At 45.7% G+C, this 18,043-nt stretch overlaps 1 protein-coding gene across 1 annotated transcript in view; it reads left to right on the top strand.

Annotated features, from left to right (window-relative positions):
• Positions 1 to 1,716: 1,716 nt before the first annotated feature.
• Positions 1,717 to 18,043, top strand: part of CAPN10 (calpain 10) — a 30,361-nt gene continuing 14,034 nt past the window's right edge. Inside the window, exons 1-7 of the mRNA XM_070945137.1 lie at positions 1,717 to 1,776; positions 4,512 to 4,716; positions 7,399 to 7,530; positions 8,507 to 8,703; positions 10,743 to 10,960; positions 13,542 to 13,683; positions 14,973 to 15,139. Coding sequence (XP_070801238.1) covers positions 4,573 to 4,716; positions 7,399 to 7,530; positions 8,507 to 8,703; positions 10,743 to 10,960; positions 13,542 to 13,683; positions 14,973 to 15,139 — 1,000 coding nt within the window. The 5' untranslated portion in view covers positions 1,717 to 1,776; positions 4,512 to 4,572. The remainder of the gene's footprint in view (positions 1,777 to 4,511; positions 4,717 to 7,398; positions 7,531 to 8,506; positions 8,704 to 10,742; positions 10,961 to 13,541; positions 13,684 to 14,972; positions 15,140 to 18,043) is intronic.

The following is an 18,043-nucleotide window of genomic DNA, read 5'->3' as shown; positions in this document are numbered from 1 at the left end:
ATCCCCATTCCCTCCCCGCTCCTGGGGGAAGGATATTGCAAAATCCCCATTCCCTCCCCGCTCCTGGGGGAAGGATATTGCAAAATCCCCATTCCCTCCCCACTCCGTGGGGAAAGGATATTGCAAAATCTTCATTCCTTCCCCGCTCCTGGGGGAAGGATAATGCAAAATCCCCATTCCCTCCCCGCTCCTGGATGAAGGATACTGCAAAATCCCCATTCCCTCCCTGCTCCTTGGGGGAAGGATATTGCAAAATCTCCATTCCCTCCCCACTCCGTGGGGGAAGGATATTGCAAAATCTTCATTCCCTCTCCATTCCTGGGGAAAGGATACTGCAAAATCCCCATTCCCTCCCCACTCCTTCGGGAGTGGGAGTCCTTCCGGAGTAGGGCAGTATATAAATCCAAATCCAATAAATGAAAGATACTGCAAAATCCCCATTCTCTCCCCACTCCTGAGAGAAGGATACTGCAAAATCCCCATTCCCTCCCCGCTCCTGGGGGAAGAATATTGCAAAATCCCCATTCCCTCCCCACTCCTTCGGGAGTGGGAGTCCTTCGGGAGTAGGGCGGTATATAAATCCAAATCCAATAAATGAAAGATACTGCAAAATCCCCATTCCCTCCCCACTCCTGGGGGAAGGGTACTGCAAAATACTGGGCCTGGTGGCTCAGCAGACTAAAAAGTATTGTGATTAACACCAGCTGCCTGCAATTACTGTAAGTTCAAATCTCACCAGGCTCAAGGTTGACTCAGCCTTCCATCCTTTCTAAGGTAGGTAAATTGAGGACCCGGATTGTGGGGGCAATAAGCTGACTTTGTATAAAATATACAAAAGAATGAAGGCTATTGCTTAGCGCATTGTAAGCCGCCCTGAGTCTCCGGAGAAGGGTGGCATATAAATCAAATAAAAAAAAAAATCCCCATTCCCTCCCCGCTCCTGGAGGAAGGATACTGCAAAATCCCCATTCCCTCCCCACTCCTGGGGGAAGGATACTGCAAAACCCCCATTCCCTCCCCACTCCTGGGGGAAGGATATTGCAAAATCCCCATTCCCTCCCCACTCCTGGGGGAAGGATATTGCAAAATCTCCATTCCCACCCCACTCTGGGGCCAGCCAGCGGTGGTATTTGTCGGTTCTCTGAACTGCTCAAAATTTCCACTACCGGTTCTCCAGAACCTGCTGGATTTCACCCTTGTATCCAGCTGCATTCCCACAATCAGGGGTTGAGCTAGGTCTCTTAAAGATCTAGGAGCCACATTGGCAGAACATGAAAAGGATGATGATGATCATGATGATGATGATGATCATGATTTGGTCAGGCACCTGTGCCATTTCCATCAAAGTCTTTGAGAAGCCCTACCATTTCTCCAATGAATATTTCCAGCCAAAACCTAAATATCTCTCTTCCTCCTCCTCCTCCTCCTCCTCCTCCTCCTCCTCCTCCTCCTCCTCCTCCTCCTCCTCCTCCTCCTCCTCCTTCTTCCTCCTCCTCCTCCTCCTCCTTCTTCCTCCTCCTCCTCCTTCTCCTTCTCCTTCTCCTTCTTCTTCTTCTCCTCCTCCTCCTCTTCCTCCTCCTCCTCCTTCTTCCTCTTCTTCTCCCTCTCTCTTTCCCTCTCTCCCTCCCTGTCCCTCCCTCTCTGATTTTGATTGGTTATGAATTGTGTTTTACCTGCAGCCTTGTCTATCTGCTCTATTTGTCGATTAATCGGAATGTAGCTGGGGTGTCGGGAGAATTTAGCAACTACAGTTGATGAAAAGAGAAGACCAACATGGTAAGCAAATCAGCTCATCCGTATGTCTCAGAAGATATGCAGTTAAATCAGTGTAATCTTTAGAAACGAAAAAGCATACGGCTCAACCTAAATTAGGACATCAAATACATTTGCAGTTTTAAAGGGAATGTCAAGATCATAGTTTACCCGCTTATTTATTTATTTATTTATTTATTGAATTTCTATACTGCCCTTCTCCCGAAAGACACAGGGCGGTGAACAGAATAAGATTTCATATACATATAATATTTTTAAATACAAGTAGTCCTCGACATACGACTAAAATTGAGCCCAACATTTCTGTTGCTAAGTGAGACAGTTGTGAAGTGAGTTTTGCCCCATGGTACGACTTTTCTCTTGTTAAGTGAACCGCTGCAGTTGTTAAGTTAGTAACCCGGTTTTTCAGTGGATCTGGCTTCCCCATGGACTGTGCTTGTCAGAAACTCGCAAAAGGGGATCGCGTGACCCCGAGTCACCGCGACCGTCATAAATATGAATCAGTTGCCAAGCGTCTGAATTTTGATCACGCGACCAAGCGGATGCTGCAATGGTTGTTAAGTGTGGAAAAACGGTTATAAATTATTTTTTTTTCAGTACCGTTGTAACTTTGAATGGCCACTAAATGAACTGTCGCAAGTCGAGGACTACCTCTATTGCTAAAACGGTTTTGGTAAAGTAGACCAAATTTCTATTTTTAACAAACCAACCGGCCATATCCTTGAAGTCGCTTTGAAATGAAATGGGCCACAAGTAAGTTGAATGAATCAATAATATCATTCTGGGAAGTTCACATTCTAGTTAGTTTCTACTTTAGGCTGGGACAAAGTGCCTTGAACCTGGCAAGTCAATTTAATGCAAACTTGGCCACTTTAAAGATGGGTGGACTTCAATTCCCAGAACCCTCCATTGTTGGTTGACACAGACCTGCTAAGTTTGAGAAACATTGATTTTTGAAGCAAGGCTCACAAATCACTGATAGACTTTTCTGAAACACCCTTCGCCTTGCAGCACGGTGGATTTGATTTAAATCGAGTTGATTTAAATCACGATTTAAATCATGATTTAAATCACTTAGTAAAAAGACTTGATTTAAATCAACTCGATTTAAATCATAATTTTTAAAGAGCAACTGTCATCTTTGCTACTCCTTTGACCCACTGTTGACTCACCGATAGTCCCACTGTTGCAGAATATACAGCCTCCTGCTACATAACTAAGCTCCGTTTCATGCTGAATAAACTAAATTATTTATGTCTCTTAAATAGAAAACTATCTTACGATAGATTTTTACCCCAAAAGATTTTTATTAAAATAAATTCAATAAAAATAAAAAAAAATCTGATTTAAATAAAAAAATCCGATTTAAATTTTTAAAAAATCCATTTTTTTTGATTTTTTTAAAAAAATCATTGATTTTTATCCACCCTGCCTTGCGGTGTGGAATTGTGCAGGTTGTGCAGGTTAATTCTTTTGAGTGGTTGCATTAACAATATTTTTCCTTAAATATTAATGGTCCTAAGTACGGATATTTCAAAGTTGGCATTCTCTTTGTAAATTGCATCTGTAGACTTTTTTTTCCTCCTTTATTGTTTCTTTGCTTTTTCTTTTTGTTTTGCTCTTGATTGATCTTCCTCTGATCTTCCTTTATAATTTTATCCTATGCTATGCTCAGTTTTAAAAAAAAAAACAACCCAGCATATTTTAAATATGTAGAGAAGAAGAAAAATGAAAGATAACTGCAGGTTCTCATCAAGACTATTTATTTCTATGTCGGCTTGTTCAAAAACAAGCCTACTTTCCAGTGGTGGGAGAATTTAACAATCGGTTCTCTGCCCTAATGACCGGCTGGGTGGGCGTGGCCATGGTGGGCGTGGCCAGGGGGTGTGATAGGCAGCACTCAGCCTCCTGCACCCCCCCCCCCCCGGGAGTGAAAACAGGCTGTGGGGAGGCCGTGCCGCCTCCCCTCCCCACGGCACCCCATTTTGGGCCTTATAGGCCTCCCTGCACTTCCCTGGGAGCCATAAAGGAGCCTGATAGTACAGTGGACTAAAGCACTGTTATTAACGTCTGCTGCTTGCAATTACTGCAAGTTCAAATCTCACCAGGCTCAAGGTTGACTCAGCCTTCCATTCTTTCAAAGATAGGTAAAATGAGGACCCAGATTGTGGGGGCAATAAGCTGACTTTGTATAAATATACAAAAGGATGAAGGCTATTGCTTTTTTAAAAAAAAAATTGATTTATATGCCGCCCTTCTCTGGAGACTCAGGGCGGCTTACAATGCGTTAAGCAATAGCCTTCATACTTTTGTATATATTTATACAAAGTCAACTTATTGCCCCCACAAACTGGGTCCTCATTTAACTTACCTTAAAAAGGATGGAAGGCTGAGTCAACCTTGAGCCTGGTAAGATTCGAACCTGCCGTAATTGCAGGCAGCTGTGTTAATAACAGGGTGCTTTAAACCACTGTACTACCAAGGCTTAACACATTATAAGCTGCCCTGAGTCTCCGGAGAAGCGCGGCATATAATTTAAAGCAAAAAAAAAATAAAAAAAAATGGGGCGTGTGGGGACTCCTGGAAGGGGCAGGGAGAGGAGGGGCGGGGCGGGGCCAGCCAACAATTTAACTACCGATTCGCCCAAACCGGCTGAATCCCACCACTGCTACTTTCTTAAAACACCATTTTAAAGCAATTTCTCTCTCTCTCCTGGCCTCCTAAACATTGTTTTGCAGATTTAAATCGGGTCCCCAGTTGCCTCTGAAGGGGCTGCAGGTCCTTGCAGATTTGTAAAAGATGCTGGGCGTCGGGGTCCTGGCAGATCCGAAGGAAGACCTTTACAAAGACCTCGCGTTTCCGGCTAGCGACGGTTCTCTGTTTTTCAACTGTTCTACTCCGTTGGCCCAGTTCAAAGGAGATATTTACTGGCTGAGACCTCAGGTTTGTTTTTGAAAATCCACGGTGGGTAAAACTCCTAACACTTTCCTATCTGGACAGCTGCCCGAAAGAACTGTCCATATTTTAGAAAACAGAAATGAAATTCATGCCAGCAAAGATCTTCCCATATAGAGGTAATCCTCGATTTAGGACCGCAATTGAATCCAAGGTTTCTGTTGCTAAGCGAGAGAGTGGTTAAATGAATTTTGCCCCATTTTACGACCTTTCCTCCCACCGTTGTTAAGGGAATCACTGGAGTTGTTCAGTTAGCCACATGGTTGTTAAGTGAATCTGGCTTCCCCGTTGAAATTTCTTGTCAGAAGGTCGCAAATTGGGGATCACATAATACCGGGATCTTGCAACCTTCCTAAATATGAGTCAGTTGCCAAGTGTTGGGATTTTGATCATGTGAATATGGGGGTGCGGCAACGGTCATAAGTGTGAAAAATGGTCATAAGCAGAGGTGGTATTCAGCTGGTTTGGAGCGGTTTGTACGAACCAGTAGTTGTTCTGCCCCAGCTACGGACCCGAAAGAACACAGCACACACAAAGTCCGTTCAAATCTTAGTTTACTGAATAAACCAGTCTTTTACAACAATAGCTGTTAATTAATTGCATTAACAGCTGCCAAGAATTCAAAGATTAATAACTGAAAGCTTACTATGGTTGGCAGAATGCCCAGAAGCAATTTGCAGGAAGCTGATAAGATAAGACAAGACACAAAGCTATGTGAATGAAGTTGTTCCCTGCAAATTGCTTCAGTCGGCATTCCTCCTTAAATAGGCTAAGGGAGTGGCCAATTAGCCCCAAGCCTTACTCTCGAGGAGACCTCCTCCTGAGGAGCCACTCCTGCCTTTTGGCAGCTGTGCGTCCCCGTGCATCGAGAAGAGGCTCCTCCTCTTCGTCCTCTTCACTTAAGGGAGCTTCTGGAGGTTCTGAAGGCCCTGGCTGAATCCCTGCCTCTGGCACCACATCTTCTCCAGCCTCCTCATTGTCCGACTCGAGTGCCAGCTGCACAAGCTGCTGGCGCAGCACCACACCAGCCTCCTCGCTGTCGGAATCAGCTACTAGCTGCACAGGCGGCGTACGAGCCACAACAGTAGCAGAAATTTTGAGTAGTTCAGAGAACCGGCAAATCAGGCCATTGGCTGGCCCCGCCCGCCCCACCCCACCCCGAACCAGTGGTGAAATTATTTGAAACCTACCACTGGTCATAAGTCACTTTTTTCAGTGCCGTTTTAACTTCGAACGGTCTCCGAATGAACTATTGTAAAGCGAGGACTGCCTGTATGGCACAAAACGTTCAGGGGAAATTTTAAGTGCATTGGATTAAACATGGTGATAACCTTACTATTTACCAGAATTCAAACTTCCTAGAATTTCCAACTCAGGAAATTCCCCAACTCCACTGTACACATGTACAAACAACTTTCTTTCCAGCTGGAATGCTAGATCGATCTTGGTTCCCACTGTCCTGCTTTGACCGGGCTGATTTCTTGTTTAATAGTTTAATAGTTCAAACTTTGTTCACATCTTCACCTCTTGGCCAGCTTTTTAAAAAAACACCCACATTATATGAGGAAAATACTCTGAGAATGCAGTCATGAGAAGTGAGTTTAATTGTTATTTCATTTATTTATAAAAATGGACTGCCTCTTTTTAAAGAGACATTGAGAGTGGTACCCTGTTTCTCCCAAAATAAGACCTCCCCTGATAATAAGCCCAATTGGGCTTTTGAGCGCATGGCGATAAGGCCAAATGCTTATTTCAGGGTTCAAAAAAATATAAGACAGGGTCTTATTTTCAGGGAAACTCTGTATATAAAAACAATAGTGTAGATAGTGCAGTGCAATAATACAATAACAACAAATCTTTCTTTGCACCAATAATAGCTGTCTAGAATTAGATTTGCTGGCAGTCAGGCGGCATATTCATATATCTGGAATGAATTACCTACTGAGCTCCGGACGGCTCCTGATCTCCTCTCCTTCCATCGGGACTTGAAGACTTGGCTTTTCAAACAAATAGGCTGAGACTGATTCCGGGCTTTATTATTTACTACTAATTAATTATTTGGATTAAATTATGATTTTATTGTACTTGTTTCTTAACTTGTGTTCACCGCCCTGAATCCTTTGGGAGAATGGCGGCATATAAATACATGTAATAAATAAATAAATAAATAAATAAATAAATAAATAAATAAATAAATAAATAAATATTTATGAAGGGAGGAAGGGAAAGAGACGGAGGAACAAGAGGGAGGAAGGAAAGAAGGAAAGAAAAAAGGAAGGAGAGAGGGAGAAAAGAAAGGAAAGGAAGAGGGAGGGAGAGAAGGAAGGAAAGGAATAGAGAGAAGGAAGGAGAGGGAGGAAGGAAAGAAGAAAGGAAGGAGAAGGAGGGAGAGAAGCAAGGAGAAGAAGGAAGGCAAGGAATGGAGGGAGGGAGGGAAAGGGATTAAGGAACAAGTGGGAGGAAGGAAAGAAAAAGAGGGAGAGAAGGAAGGAAAGGAAGAGGGAATGGAGAGAGAAGGAGCGAGAGAAGGAGGAAAAGAGAGGAAGGAAAGGAAGGAGAGGGAGGGAGAGAAGCAAGGGGAAGAAGGAAGGAAGGAAGGGAAAAAAAAAGGAAAAATATTGCAAACATAGCATGTTTCCTCTCTAAATTCTCTTTTGTCTTCCCTATCAGGAGATCTGCTCTTCGCCTCGATTATTTTCAGACAGTCAACATGAATGGCAGGTCAAGCAAGGCATGCTGGGAGATTGCTGGTTTCTCTGTGCCTGCGCTGCTTTGCAGAAAAACAAATACCTGCTCACCAAGGTAAAGGCCCTCCTGCCATCTGGGGTGCAGGCCCCTCAGGAGTACGAGATTTCTAAGCGAAACCTATTGGCTCCATTCGATTTTGTTTAACTATACTAACATTTGCATCCCTGCTGCACCCAAAGTCTCACGGTTCAGGAATCTCCAGTTAAATGAAATTATTCAAATTAAGCAAAAGTGTGTATGAATAATAACAATAATATTCATAGCATTGATAATAATCACATAATAATAATAGCATTTGCTTATCCATCCATCCTAATAAACCTTCATTGTATAGTTAATCATTCTCTTAAACGTTTTAAGTTTCTAACTCCTGTTTCTGTTAAGTAACCTTTGGTAAAACGAGTCCCATGTTTAAAAATATTCTGTTTCTTCCTTCTCCTTTATGCTGAGTGTTAATCTATCTATCTCTGCACATTCTGATATTTTTTTTAAATTACACTTTCATCTGTAGGGAATCTCCTCATTTTTCCACCCTTGTGAAAAACCTATCTGTGCCTTTTCAAATACCCTTTGCCTCCCTAGGGACTAGAACCTTAAACACTCAAAGAGCCATTTGGACCCGTTTCCCACAGAAAAGAAAACACCGGGAGCCACAAAACCCTTCCTGTGCCTGACAGTTTCTTGAGCGGCCACAAAACTGGCATATGTAGTTGAATTAAACATTCTGTTTTCTTCTGAAATTTTTCTTTTCTTGGATTTATCCGTGGTTGGCCTACCGGGAGTTGAAAAGCTCAATAAATCGCGTGCACATTGACGGTTGTGACGCCTATTTTGAGTGACAGGGAGCCGCAGCAGAGGGGTGAAAGAGCCACATGCGGCTCCAGAGCTGCAGGTTGCTGATCGCTGGACTAGAACCTTGAGATATTCGGAAAGGTTGGGTGGGAGGGCTTTAAGTACTCAAGTCTAGGAAACTGACAGCTGTTTCAACCAATCGCATTCGCACCATTGAGCGATTCTTCTCTTATCACAGGTGATACCTCCAGGTCAGCCCAGCTGGAAGGATGAGAAATACCGCGGCTGCTTCACTTGTCGTATCTGGCAGTTTGGCCACTGGGTGGAGGTGACCATCGATGATCGGCTGCCTTGTCTGGGGGGCAAGCTCTGTTTCTCCCAGTGCCAGACGGAAGACGTGTTCTGGCTTCCCCTGCTGGAGAAAGCTTATGCCAAGTATGTGATGGGCGTGGTCACTCTGGTTACAGGTGGTCCTCGACTTACGACCACCACAAACCCCGAATTTTCCGTTGCTTTTAGTTTCACCCCATTTTACGACTTTTTCTTGCCATAGTTGGTTCAGTGAATCGCTGCGGTTGTTAGGTTGTTAAGTGAATCTGCCTTCCCCATTGACCTAGTTTGATAGAAGCTGGCCATAAGTGACCTTTTTATGACGGTTGCAGTGTCCCGGGGATCATGTGATCCCATTTTGTGACCTTCGGACAAAGCAAAGTCAACGAGGAAGGCCGATTCACTTCACAGCCGTGTTACTAACTTAACAACTGCAGTGTTCACTTAACAGTTGTGGCAAGAAAGGTCATAAAATGGGACAAAAACAAATCTCTCAGCGATAGGAATTTTGGGATCAATTGTGGTCGTAATCGAGGACTACCTGTACAGCCCAAGAAAATAGATGGTTAGGGTCCCTTTTGAGCTGCTTGACTTGTCCACATTCCAGCTCTGGGATAATTTGCCTCTTATCTGAGAGGCTTGGCCGCACAGTGGTTAGAATCCAGTATTGCAGGTTAACTCTCTGCCCACTGCCAGGAGTTCGATCCTGACCGGCTCAAGGTTGACTCAGCTTTCCATCATTCCCTGATCAATAAAATAAAAACCCAGATTGTTGGGGGCAATAGGCTGACTTTGAAATAAAAACTTCCAGTCTTTACTAATGTTTGATTAATAGTAGTAGAGCTGTGGTGGCGCAGTGGTTAGAATGTAGTATTGCAAGCAAACTCTGCCCACTGCCAGCAGTTCAATTCTGACCGGTTGACTTCCATCTTTTCGAGGTCGGTAAAATTAAGACCCAGATTGTTGGGGGCAATAGGTTGACTCTGTAAACCACTTAGAGAGGACTGTAACGTACTATGAAGCCAGGGGTGAAATCGAGCAGGTTCTGACAGGTTCTGGAGAACCAGTAGTGGAAATTTTGAGCAGTTTGAAGAACCTTTAGCGGAAATTTTGAGTAGTTGGGAGAACCAGTAATGGAAATTTTGAGTAGTTGGGAGAACCGGTAGCGGAAATTTTGAGTAGTTGGGAGAACCGGTAGCGGAAATTTTGAGCAGTTTGAAGAACCTTTAGCGGAAATTTTAAGTAATTGGGAGAACCAGTAATGGAAATTTTGAGTAGTTGGGAGAACCGGTAGCGGAAATTTTGAGCAGTTCAAAGAATAGATAGCGGAAATTTTGAGCGGTTGGGAGAACTGGTAGCAGAAATTTTGAGCAGTTGGGAGAACCGGTAGCGGAAACTTTGAGTAGTTGGGAGAACCGGCAAATTCCACCTCTGGCTGGCCCCAGAGCGGGATGGGAATGGGGATTTTGCAATATCCTTCTCCCAGGAGTGGGGTGGGAATGGAGATTTTGCAGTATCCTTCCCCTGCCATGCCCACCAAGCCACACCATGCCCATCAAGCCACTCCCACTGAACCGGTAGTAAAAAAATTTGGATTTCACCACTGTGTGAAGCAGTATATAAGTCCAAGTGCTGTTGCTATCGGATTTTTTTCCCTTGGTTGCACTCTTTGTCCCTTGTCTCCCAAGGTCATCCCCGCTTACCATGACAACTATGTAATCCTACAGATAACAGGTAGTCCTTGACTTACAACAGTTCATTTATTGACCATTCAAATTTACAACGGCCCTGAAAAAAGCTGACTTATGACCACTTATTAGCGTTGCAGCGTCCCCGTGATCACGTGATTTACAGTCGGATACTTGACAACCGACTCACATTTATGACGGTTGCAGTGTCCCGGAGTCACGTGATCCCCTTTTGCGACCTTCTGAAGAGGAAAGTCAACGGGGAAGCCCGATTCACTTAACAACCGTGTTCCTAATTTAATAACGGCATTGATTCAGTTAACCCACGTGGCGAGGAAAAGTCGTAAAACGGACCAAACTCACTTAACAAATTCCTCGCTTAACAACATACATGTTGGGCTCAATTGTGGTCGTACGTGGAGGACTAGCTGTGTTTGGATCTTTTTCTCCTTTCAGGGTTCACGGATCTTACGAGCAGCTCTGGGCAGGCCAGGTAGCCGATGCCCTAGTTGATCTGACCGGAGGCCTTGCGGAACGGTGGTCGCTAAAAGATCTGAGCCAAAATCCTGAACGAGAGCGGGCCGGCAAAGTCTTGGAGAAAACGGTGTTCAGACGGTTGATGAACCTGAAGGAGAAATGTGTCATGAGCTGTTCCGTCTTCAGTTCACGGCAAGGTAGGGGAAGCGGAGAATTTTACAGAGCCTCTTCGGTCTCATTGTCAGCCCTGTGGAAAATTTCATATCGAAATATCTTTCATCCCTTATACCAGGGGTGTCAAATTCAATTTCACTGAGGGCCGCATCAGGACTATGGTTGACCTTGAGAGGCCTGGGCGGGCACGGCCGACTGGGTGGGCGTGGCCTGATTAACGCCACTCACTGCGTGTGGGTGACTGGGTGGGTGTGGCTGACTGGGTGGGCGTGGCCAGCTTGACACCACTCCCAAAACTGATGGCATGTTTCCTCTTTGCATTGGGTAGACTGGGCCAGTGGTAAGTTGCCCCCCGGTTCAGACCGGTTCGCAAGAACCGGTAGTAAAACCGGCGGGAGGCTCCGCCCACCACCCCGGATGTTGTCATAGGCGTTGCGAAGTGGTAGTAAAGGTAAGTAGATGTTCTGTCCCCGTCCCCACACACACACAAACAGCCAGCCGGGGGTTAAAGAAGTACTCGGCACACACAAGGTTCGTTATCAGGAACTTGGCAGCAATACGATAACCGTCTGCCAAGTGCTTTACTACAAGAAGAGGGAGTGTTCCTCCACCAGATAACACCAACTAATACACACAGTTTTCAAAACAGTCCAGCTCAAACATGAAACCTTCAGCAGATCAGGCGTTGTCCAAAGTGACTAGCCAGAAGTTAGCTTTGTCCGTCACAGAGTCTAAATGGCCACCACACTCTCTTATATAGCCTGTGGGGTGTGGTCCAGTGACTCAGCTTAATCCCTGGCACGCCTCCTCATCTGCTGCAAAAGTTTATCTCGCCTTCGTTGGCGTGGATCCAGGAACGACTTATCACCCCCATCGCTGTCATCGGAGACACCTGGCTCCTGGTCAGTCTCCTCTCCCTCGGCAGACACCTGAGGCATTGCCAGAGAGGAGGAGCCTGGAGAGGGAGGCCTGGCCAGCTCCTCTCCTTCATGTTCGGAGCCTTCTTCCTCCAATAAAATGGGCTCGGGGATTGGAGCCACAACAGTAGAACCCACCCCTGGACTGGGCCGAAGCGACGTAGGTAGATTGGGAGAAACGACGCAGGTAGACTGGGCCGAAGCAATGCGGGTCGGCCCCTTACATTTTCCAGGACAGCCCCATGGGCCGGATCCAACCACATTGTGGGCTGAATGTGGCCCACAGGCCTTGAGTTTGACACCCCTGTCTTATACTGTCTCCAACTTCCCTTCACTGTTAACGGAAACCATCGTTGATTGAGACTAGAAACAATTTAAAGGCAGTCCTTCACCTACCACCATTCGTTTGTGACTTATGACCATTTTTCACACTTATGACTGTTTTTCACACTTATGACCGTTGCAGCTTCCCCATGGTCAGGTGATCCAAATTCAGATGCTTGACAACTGACTCATATTTATGACGGTTGAAGTGTCCCGGGGTCAGGTGATCTCCTTTTGCGACCTTCTGACATGCAGAGTCGATGGGGGAGCCAGATTCAATTATCAACTGTGTCCTTCATTTAATAATACAGTGATTCACTTCACAATTGTGGCAAGAAAGGTCGTAAAATGGGGCAAAATTCACTTAAGAACTGTTTTGCTTAGCAAGAGAAATATTGGGCTCAATTGTGGTCGTAGGTCGAGGACTGTCTGTAATAATCTTTTACCCAGACTTCCTCGAAACCCGCAAATAAATTACCCAGACTTAATCCAGACGTCAAAGAAGAAAGTCTGTAAACACAAGGCTAATTAAAACTGTCTCCCAAGGGAACCACACAACCACAGGATAAACATCACAGAAAAACATTCAAACTTCATGCCCCAGGAAGGACCATTTTTTCTGTAAAAATCTCTAATTTTTGGATCCCGAACTTTCAGGGTCATATTCTGTGCTCCTGAAATAAACCATCTGCTGTTGTGGCCCGTCAGTGGCCTGTGCAGCTAGTAGCTGATTCCAACAGCGAGGAGGCTGGTTTGGTGCTGCGCCAGCAGCCTGTGCAGCTGGCACTCGAGTCGGACAATGAGGAGGCTGGAGAAGATGTGGTGCCAGAGGTGGGGATTCATCCAGGGCCTTCAGAACCTCCAGAAGCTCCCATAAGTGAAGAGGACGAAGAGGAGGAGCCTCTTCTCGATGCACGGGGGCGCAGAGCTGCCAAAAGGCAGGAGTGGCTCCTCAGGAGGAAGTCTCCTCGAGAGTAAGGCAAGGGGCTAATTGGCCACTCACTCCCTTAGCCTATTTAAGGAGGAACACCGACTGAAGCAATTTGCAGGGAACAACTTCATTCACATACCTTCATGTCTTGTCTTGCTTATCTTATCAGCTTCCTGCAAATTGCTTCTGGGCATTCTGTCAACCATAGTAAGTTTTCAGTTATTATTCTTTGAATTCTTGGTGGCTGTTAATGCAATTAATTAACAGCCATGGTTGTAAAAGACTGGCTTATTTAGTAAATTAAGGTTTGAACGGACTTTGTGTGTGCTGCGTTCTTTGGGGTCCGTAGCTGGGGCAGAACAAGCTTCCCAGGAGCCTCTGGGATTTAAGCTTTTATAGTGGCTACCACGTTATCTCTTTTCTGCACTCCAGGGACCAGCCAGCTGGGAGAGTTCCACGCCTTCATTGTGGTTGACATGCAGGATCTTTCCAAGGTATCCAGGAAAGAGACAATCCTGCTGCGGATCCGGAATCCCTGGGGGAGACGCTGCTGGAAAGGCCCCTGGAGGGAAGGGTGAGTGGGCCATATGTTGACTCCAAAATCTACAGTAGTGTTTCTGTCAGACCCGCCATTACTTAAACCTCTAAGTAAAAATGATACATTCCAGTGGTGAAATCTGAACCGGTTTACTACCGGTTTGCTGGCTACGCATGCGTAGTGCGCACCACGCACCAAATGCGAGGTGCGTGCACATAGTGCACGCCAAAAGGAGACAAACAGTAAGTAGAACAGCGCGCGAGGGGGGTTGATCAGCTGTGGCGCGCAATCTTTTTTTTTTTTTTACTTTTAAAAGCATTGCTTTTAAAAATTAAAAAAAAGCCTCTGACGATCGCGCTGCTCAGCTGGGATCGTCAGAGGCTTTTTTTTTAACCTTTTAAAAGCATTTTTTCTACAAGAGGTTGTAGAAAAAATGCTTTTAAAAGGCTCTGACGATCCCAGCCGAGTTGCCTGATCGTCAGAGGCTTTTTTTTTTCTTTTAAAAGCATTTTTTTATAACCTCTTTGGCCAAAGAGGTGGTAAAAAAAATGCTTTTAAAAGTAAAAAAAAAAAGCCTCTGATGATCGCGCGGCTCAGCTGGGCATGGGCGGAGAGGCGGGGATTTTTGCTACTGGTTCTCTGAACCACCCTCCGCCATCGCTACCGGATCAGGCAATCCGGTCCGAACCGGGAGCATTTCACCCCTGCTCCATTCATTGGGAAAAGAATAGTTTTATTAGTAGTCAAGTGTATTGTGATCCAGCATAGCCAGAATTGAGAATCGTTCCGTCCTCTATATGCATGCCATTTCTATTTATTGCTTAACACATTGTAAGCCGCCCTGAGTCTCCGGAGAAGGGCGGCATAAAAATTAAGGCAAAAAAAAAAGGGGGACATGGCGGCTCAGTGGCTAAGACGTTGAGCTTGTCGATCGAAAGGTCGGCAGTTCAGCGGTTCGAATCCCTAGTGCCGCCTAATGGGGTGAGCTCCTGTTACTTGTCCCAGCTTCTGCCAACCTAGCAGTTCGAAAGCACATAAAAAATGCAAGTAGAAAAATAGGGACCACCTATTGGTGGGAAGGAAACAGCGTTCCGTGTGCCTTTGGCGTTAAGTCATGCTGGCCACATGACCACGGAGACGTCTTCGGACAGCGCTGCCTCTTCGGCTTTGAAACGGAGATGAGCACCGCCCCCTAGAGTCAGGAACAACTAGCACATATGGGCGAGGAGAACCTTTACCTTTACAATATTTACGGTATTGTAAGCTACCACAACCAGTTATGTTTTGTAACCGTATTAATATTCACTGTGATTTCTGGTCTTCAGAGGGCCAGGATGGAACCAATTGGATCCGGTGGTGGGCGCTGAACTTTTATCCCAGCTACAGGAAGGAGACTTTTGGGCTGAAGAAGAGGAATTTTTCATGGAATTTGATGAGGTCATCACCGGATACCCTGTCACAGAAGAAGGACAGCTTCAGAGCCTTTACACTGGTATGTGGTGCCGGAAAAGAGCAAGTTTTTAAAAGAAAAGACCTTTTTGCAAAATACAAGTACCGATAGTCTGTATAGATTCTCAAGTCATCCAGGTCATGGTTGTCCCAAAGGTGCTTCAACGACCCTCTAAAAAGGATGCAAATGACCAGCTTTGTCTGCAAGGAGTATAAATCCTTCCATTCCCCACCATCCAGTCAGAGCTGAGGAAGTTTCTTGAATGAGAAGCGAAATGTCTTCAAAGAAAAAACAAGAAAGTCTAATTGCCTCCTGAAAAAGCACCTTTGGGACACAAGTACAGATAATCCTTGACCTACAACAGTTTGTTTAGTGACCTTTCAAAGTTACAACCGCACTGAAAAAAAGTGACTTGTGACCGTGTGAAAAACTTCACAATCGTCACAGCCTTGGTCACATGATCCAAATTCGGACGCTCGGCCACCGAATGGACGATGCTTGCGGTGTCCCGGGGTCACGCAATCCCCTTTTTGCGACTTTCTGAATGAGGAAGCCAGATTCACTTAACCACCGTGTCACTCATTTAACAACCACACTTAACAGATTATACAGATTACAGAGTTGGAAGGGACCTTGTAGGTCAACTAGTCCAACCCCCCGCCCAACCAGTGATGGCTAACCTTTTTGCCATTGCATGCCAGGAAGGGGGTGGGGGTGGGGTTCACACGTGCATGTGCCCACATCCATAATTCTATACGCCCCGCCCTGCGCATGCGTGTGCGACACACACACACACACCCCGCTCCTGGCATGCGATGGCCCGGTAGGCCCGTTTTTCTTTCTCACCTGGCTCCAGATCCTCTCTATGCATCTGGGGAGGGCGAAAACAGCCTTCCCCACCGCCTCAGAGGTCCTCCAGAGGCAGGAAATGTCAGGTTTCGATATCGTCTCAAATAAAATAAATTGCATTTCCAAACAGATAGTCTTTGAAGAAATCTTTCATTTTATTAAGCACGACAATCTGCCCCCCGATCGTGGCATAGCCAACTCTGACTTCCTGGCCTCAAACCCTCCCTTTCCGTTCCCCAAATCTCTGCGTCTCATTGGCCCTCTTCCAAATCACTCTCCCCATATCTACTACTTAGGCTCCCAGGAATGTCCCCCCTCCCATCTCATCTCCTAGGGGATATTATCTTCAAGGAAAATAAGTAGGTGAGATGTCAAGCGTCCTCTTGCCAGCTGCCTCCTCTTCTCCTTCTTATGTCAGCATTAGAGTAAATGCAAGTTGAAGTGCTGACAGGAAACAGCCTGTTTCCCTACTTCTGGTGGGCCCAGAAGGCCCGAAAATCAGCTGGCCGGAGCTGAGCTGGCGTGCCAGGCGACATGGCTCCGCTTGCCACCTGTGGCACACGTGCCATAGGTTCGCCATCACGGCCCTACACCGTTTCTGACAGATGGCAGTCCAGTCTGTTCTTGAAAGCCTCCAGTGATGAAGCTCCCACAACTTCTGAAGGCAACTTCTGAAGGTTCCATGGGTTGATTGTTCTCACTGTCAGAAAATTTCTCCTTATTTCTAGGCTGAATCTCTCCTTGATCAGTTCCCATCCATTATTCCTTCTCTAGCTTTCGGGTGTTTTGGAAAATAGGTTGACCCCCCCTCCTTTCTGTGGCAGCCCCTCAAATATTGGAAGGCTGCTATCATGTCTCCCCTGGTCCTTCTCTTCATTAAACTAGACATACCCAGTTCCTGCAACCGTTCATCGTATGTTTTAGCCTCCAGTCCCCTCATCATCCTGGTTGCTCTAGATTGATCAACGGGGCAACATTCACTTAACAAATGTCTCACTTAGCAACATAAGATTTGGGCTCAATTGTGGTGGTAAGTCAGCAGTCCTATTTTAAGAAGAAGAGAACAAAGGGGGTCCCGCCTAACAACATCCAAAAATGAGGCTGAGACAACCATTCTCTAACCATCCTTCTCTTCACTAAACTCTGCACATGTGCAGAAACAAAGATCTGAGGCAAGAGAGATGGAGATTTCCTTTTAATAAGAGACATTTTTAAAGCCTATCTGTAGCTTGGCTATTCAGCTATAGGTAGTACTCGATTTACGACCACAATCAAGCCGAAATTCTCTGTTGCTAAATGAGACAGTAGTAACGTGAATTTCCCCCCCCCATTGTACGACCTTTCTTGCCACAGTTGTTAAGTGAATCACTGCAGTTGTTAAACGAGTAACACTCTTGTACAGGGCATCTGGCTTCCTCACTGACTTTGCTTGTCAGAAGGTCGTAAAAGGGGATCATGTGACACCCCTCCCCCCCCCGAGACATGGCAACTGTCATAAATACGAGCCAGTTGCCAAGCGACTTTGAGTTTGGATCATGTGAACCGCGGGGGATGGTACAACGGTCATAAGTGTGAAAAATGGCCGAAAGTCGCTTTATCCAGTGACGTTAAACAGTCACTAAATGAACCGTTGTAAGTTCGAGGACTAACCTGTATTACTTTTTCGTTAGATGCTTTCTGTGTCTCGCTTGCCTGAGTTCTCTTTGCCGACAAAGAAAGTCCTTTGCGAAAAGTTTTGTTACTTGAAATGTCTTGGAATATTAATATTAAAAGTTTCATTCCCCTCCAGTAGCAGGAGAGTTGTGATGAGTACCATATTTTTCGGATTATAAAACACACTCCCGTCCCCCAAAAAAAGAGGATGAAAATTTGGGTGCGTCTTATATGCTGAATGTTGCCCCGCCCACCTGCCGGTCCCCCGGAAAATGAGGTGTGCGGAGGTGGCAATAGGCTATGGCAATCCCTGCAGCCTGAAACAGCTGATCTTTCGGAGGCTGATCCAACCGACAATCAGCTGCTTGTGCTAATCAGGCTGTGCTGAAGCTGAAGCTAAAACGGACTGTTTGCTGCAAGGAGACAAATTGTTGGGAGGCAGAT

This window comes from Pituophis catenifer, unplaced genomic scaffold (genome assembly GCF_029215685.1).
Source record: "Pituophis catenifer annectens isolate HBS135680 unplaced genomic scaffold, rPitCat1.0.hap2 SCAF_6, whole genome shotgun sequence".
Classification (NCBI taxonomy): domain Eukaryota; kingdom Metazoa; phylum Chordata; class Lepidosauria; order Squamata; family Colubridae; genus Pituophis; species Pituophis catenifer.
Note: the sequence above shows the minus strand (reverse complement) of the source record. Positions and strands in the feature narration are given on the sequence as shown.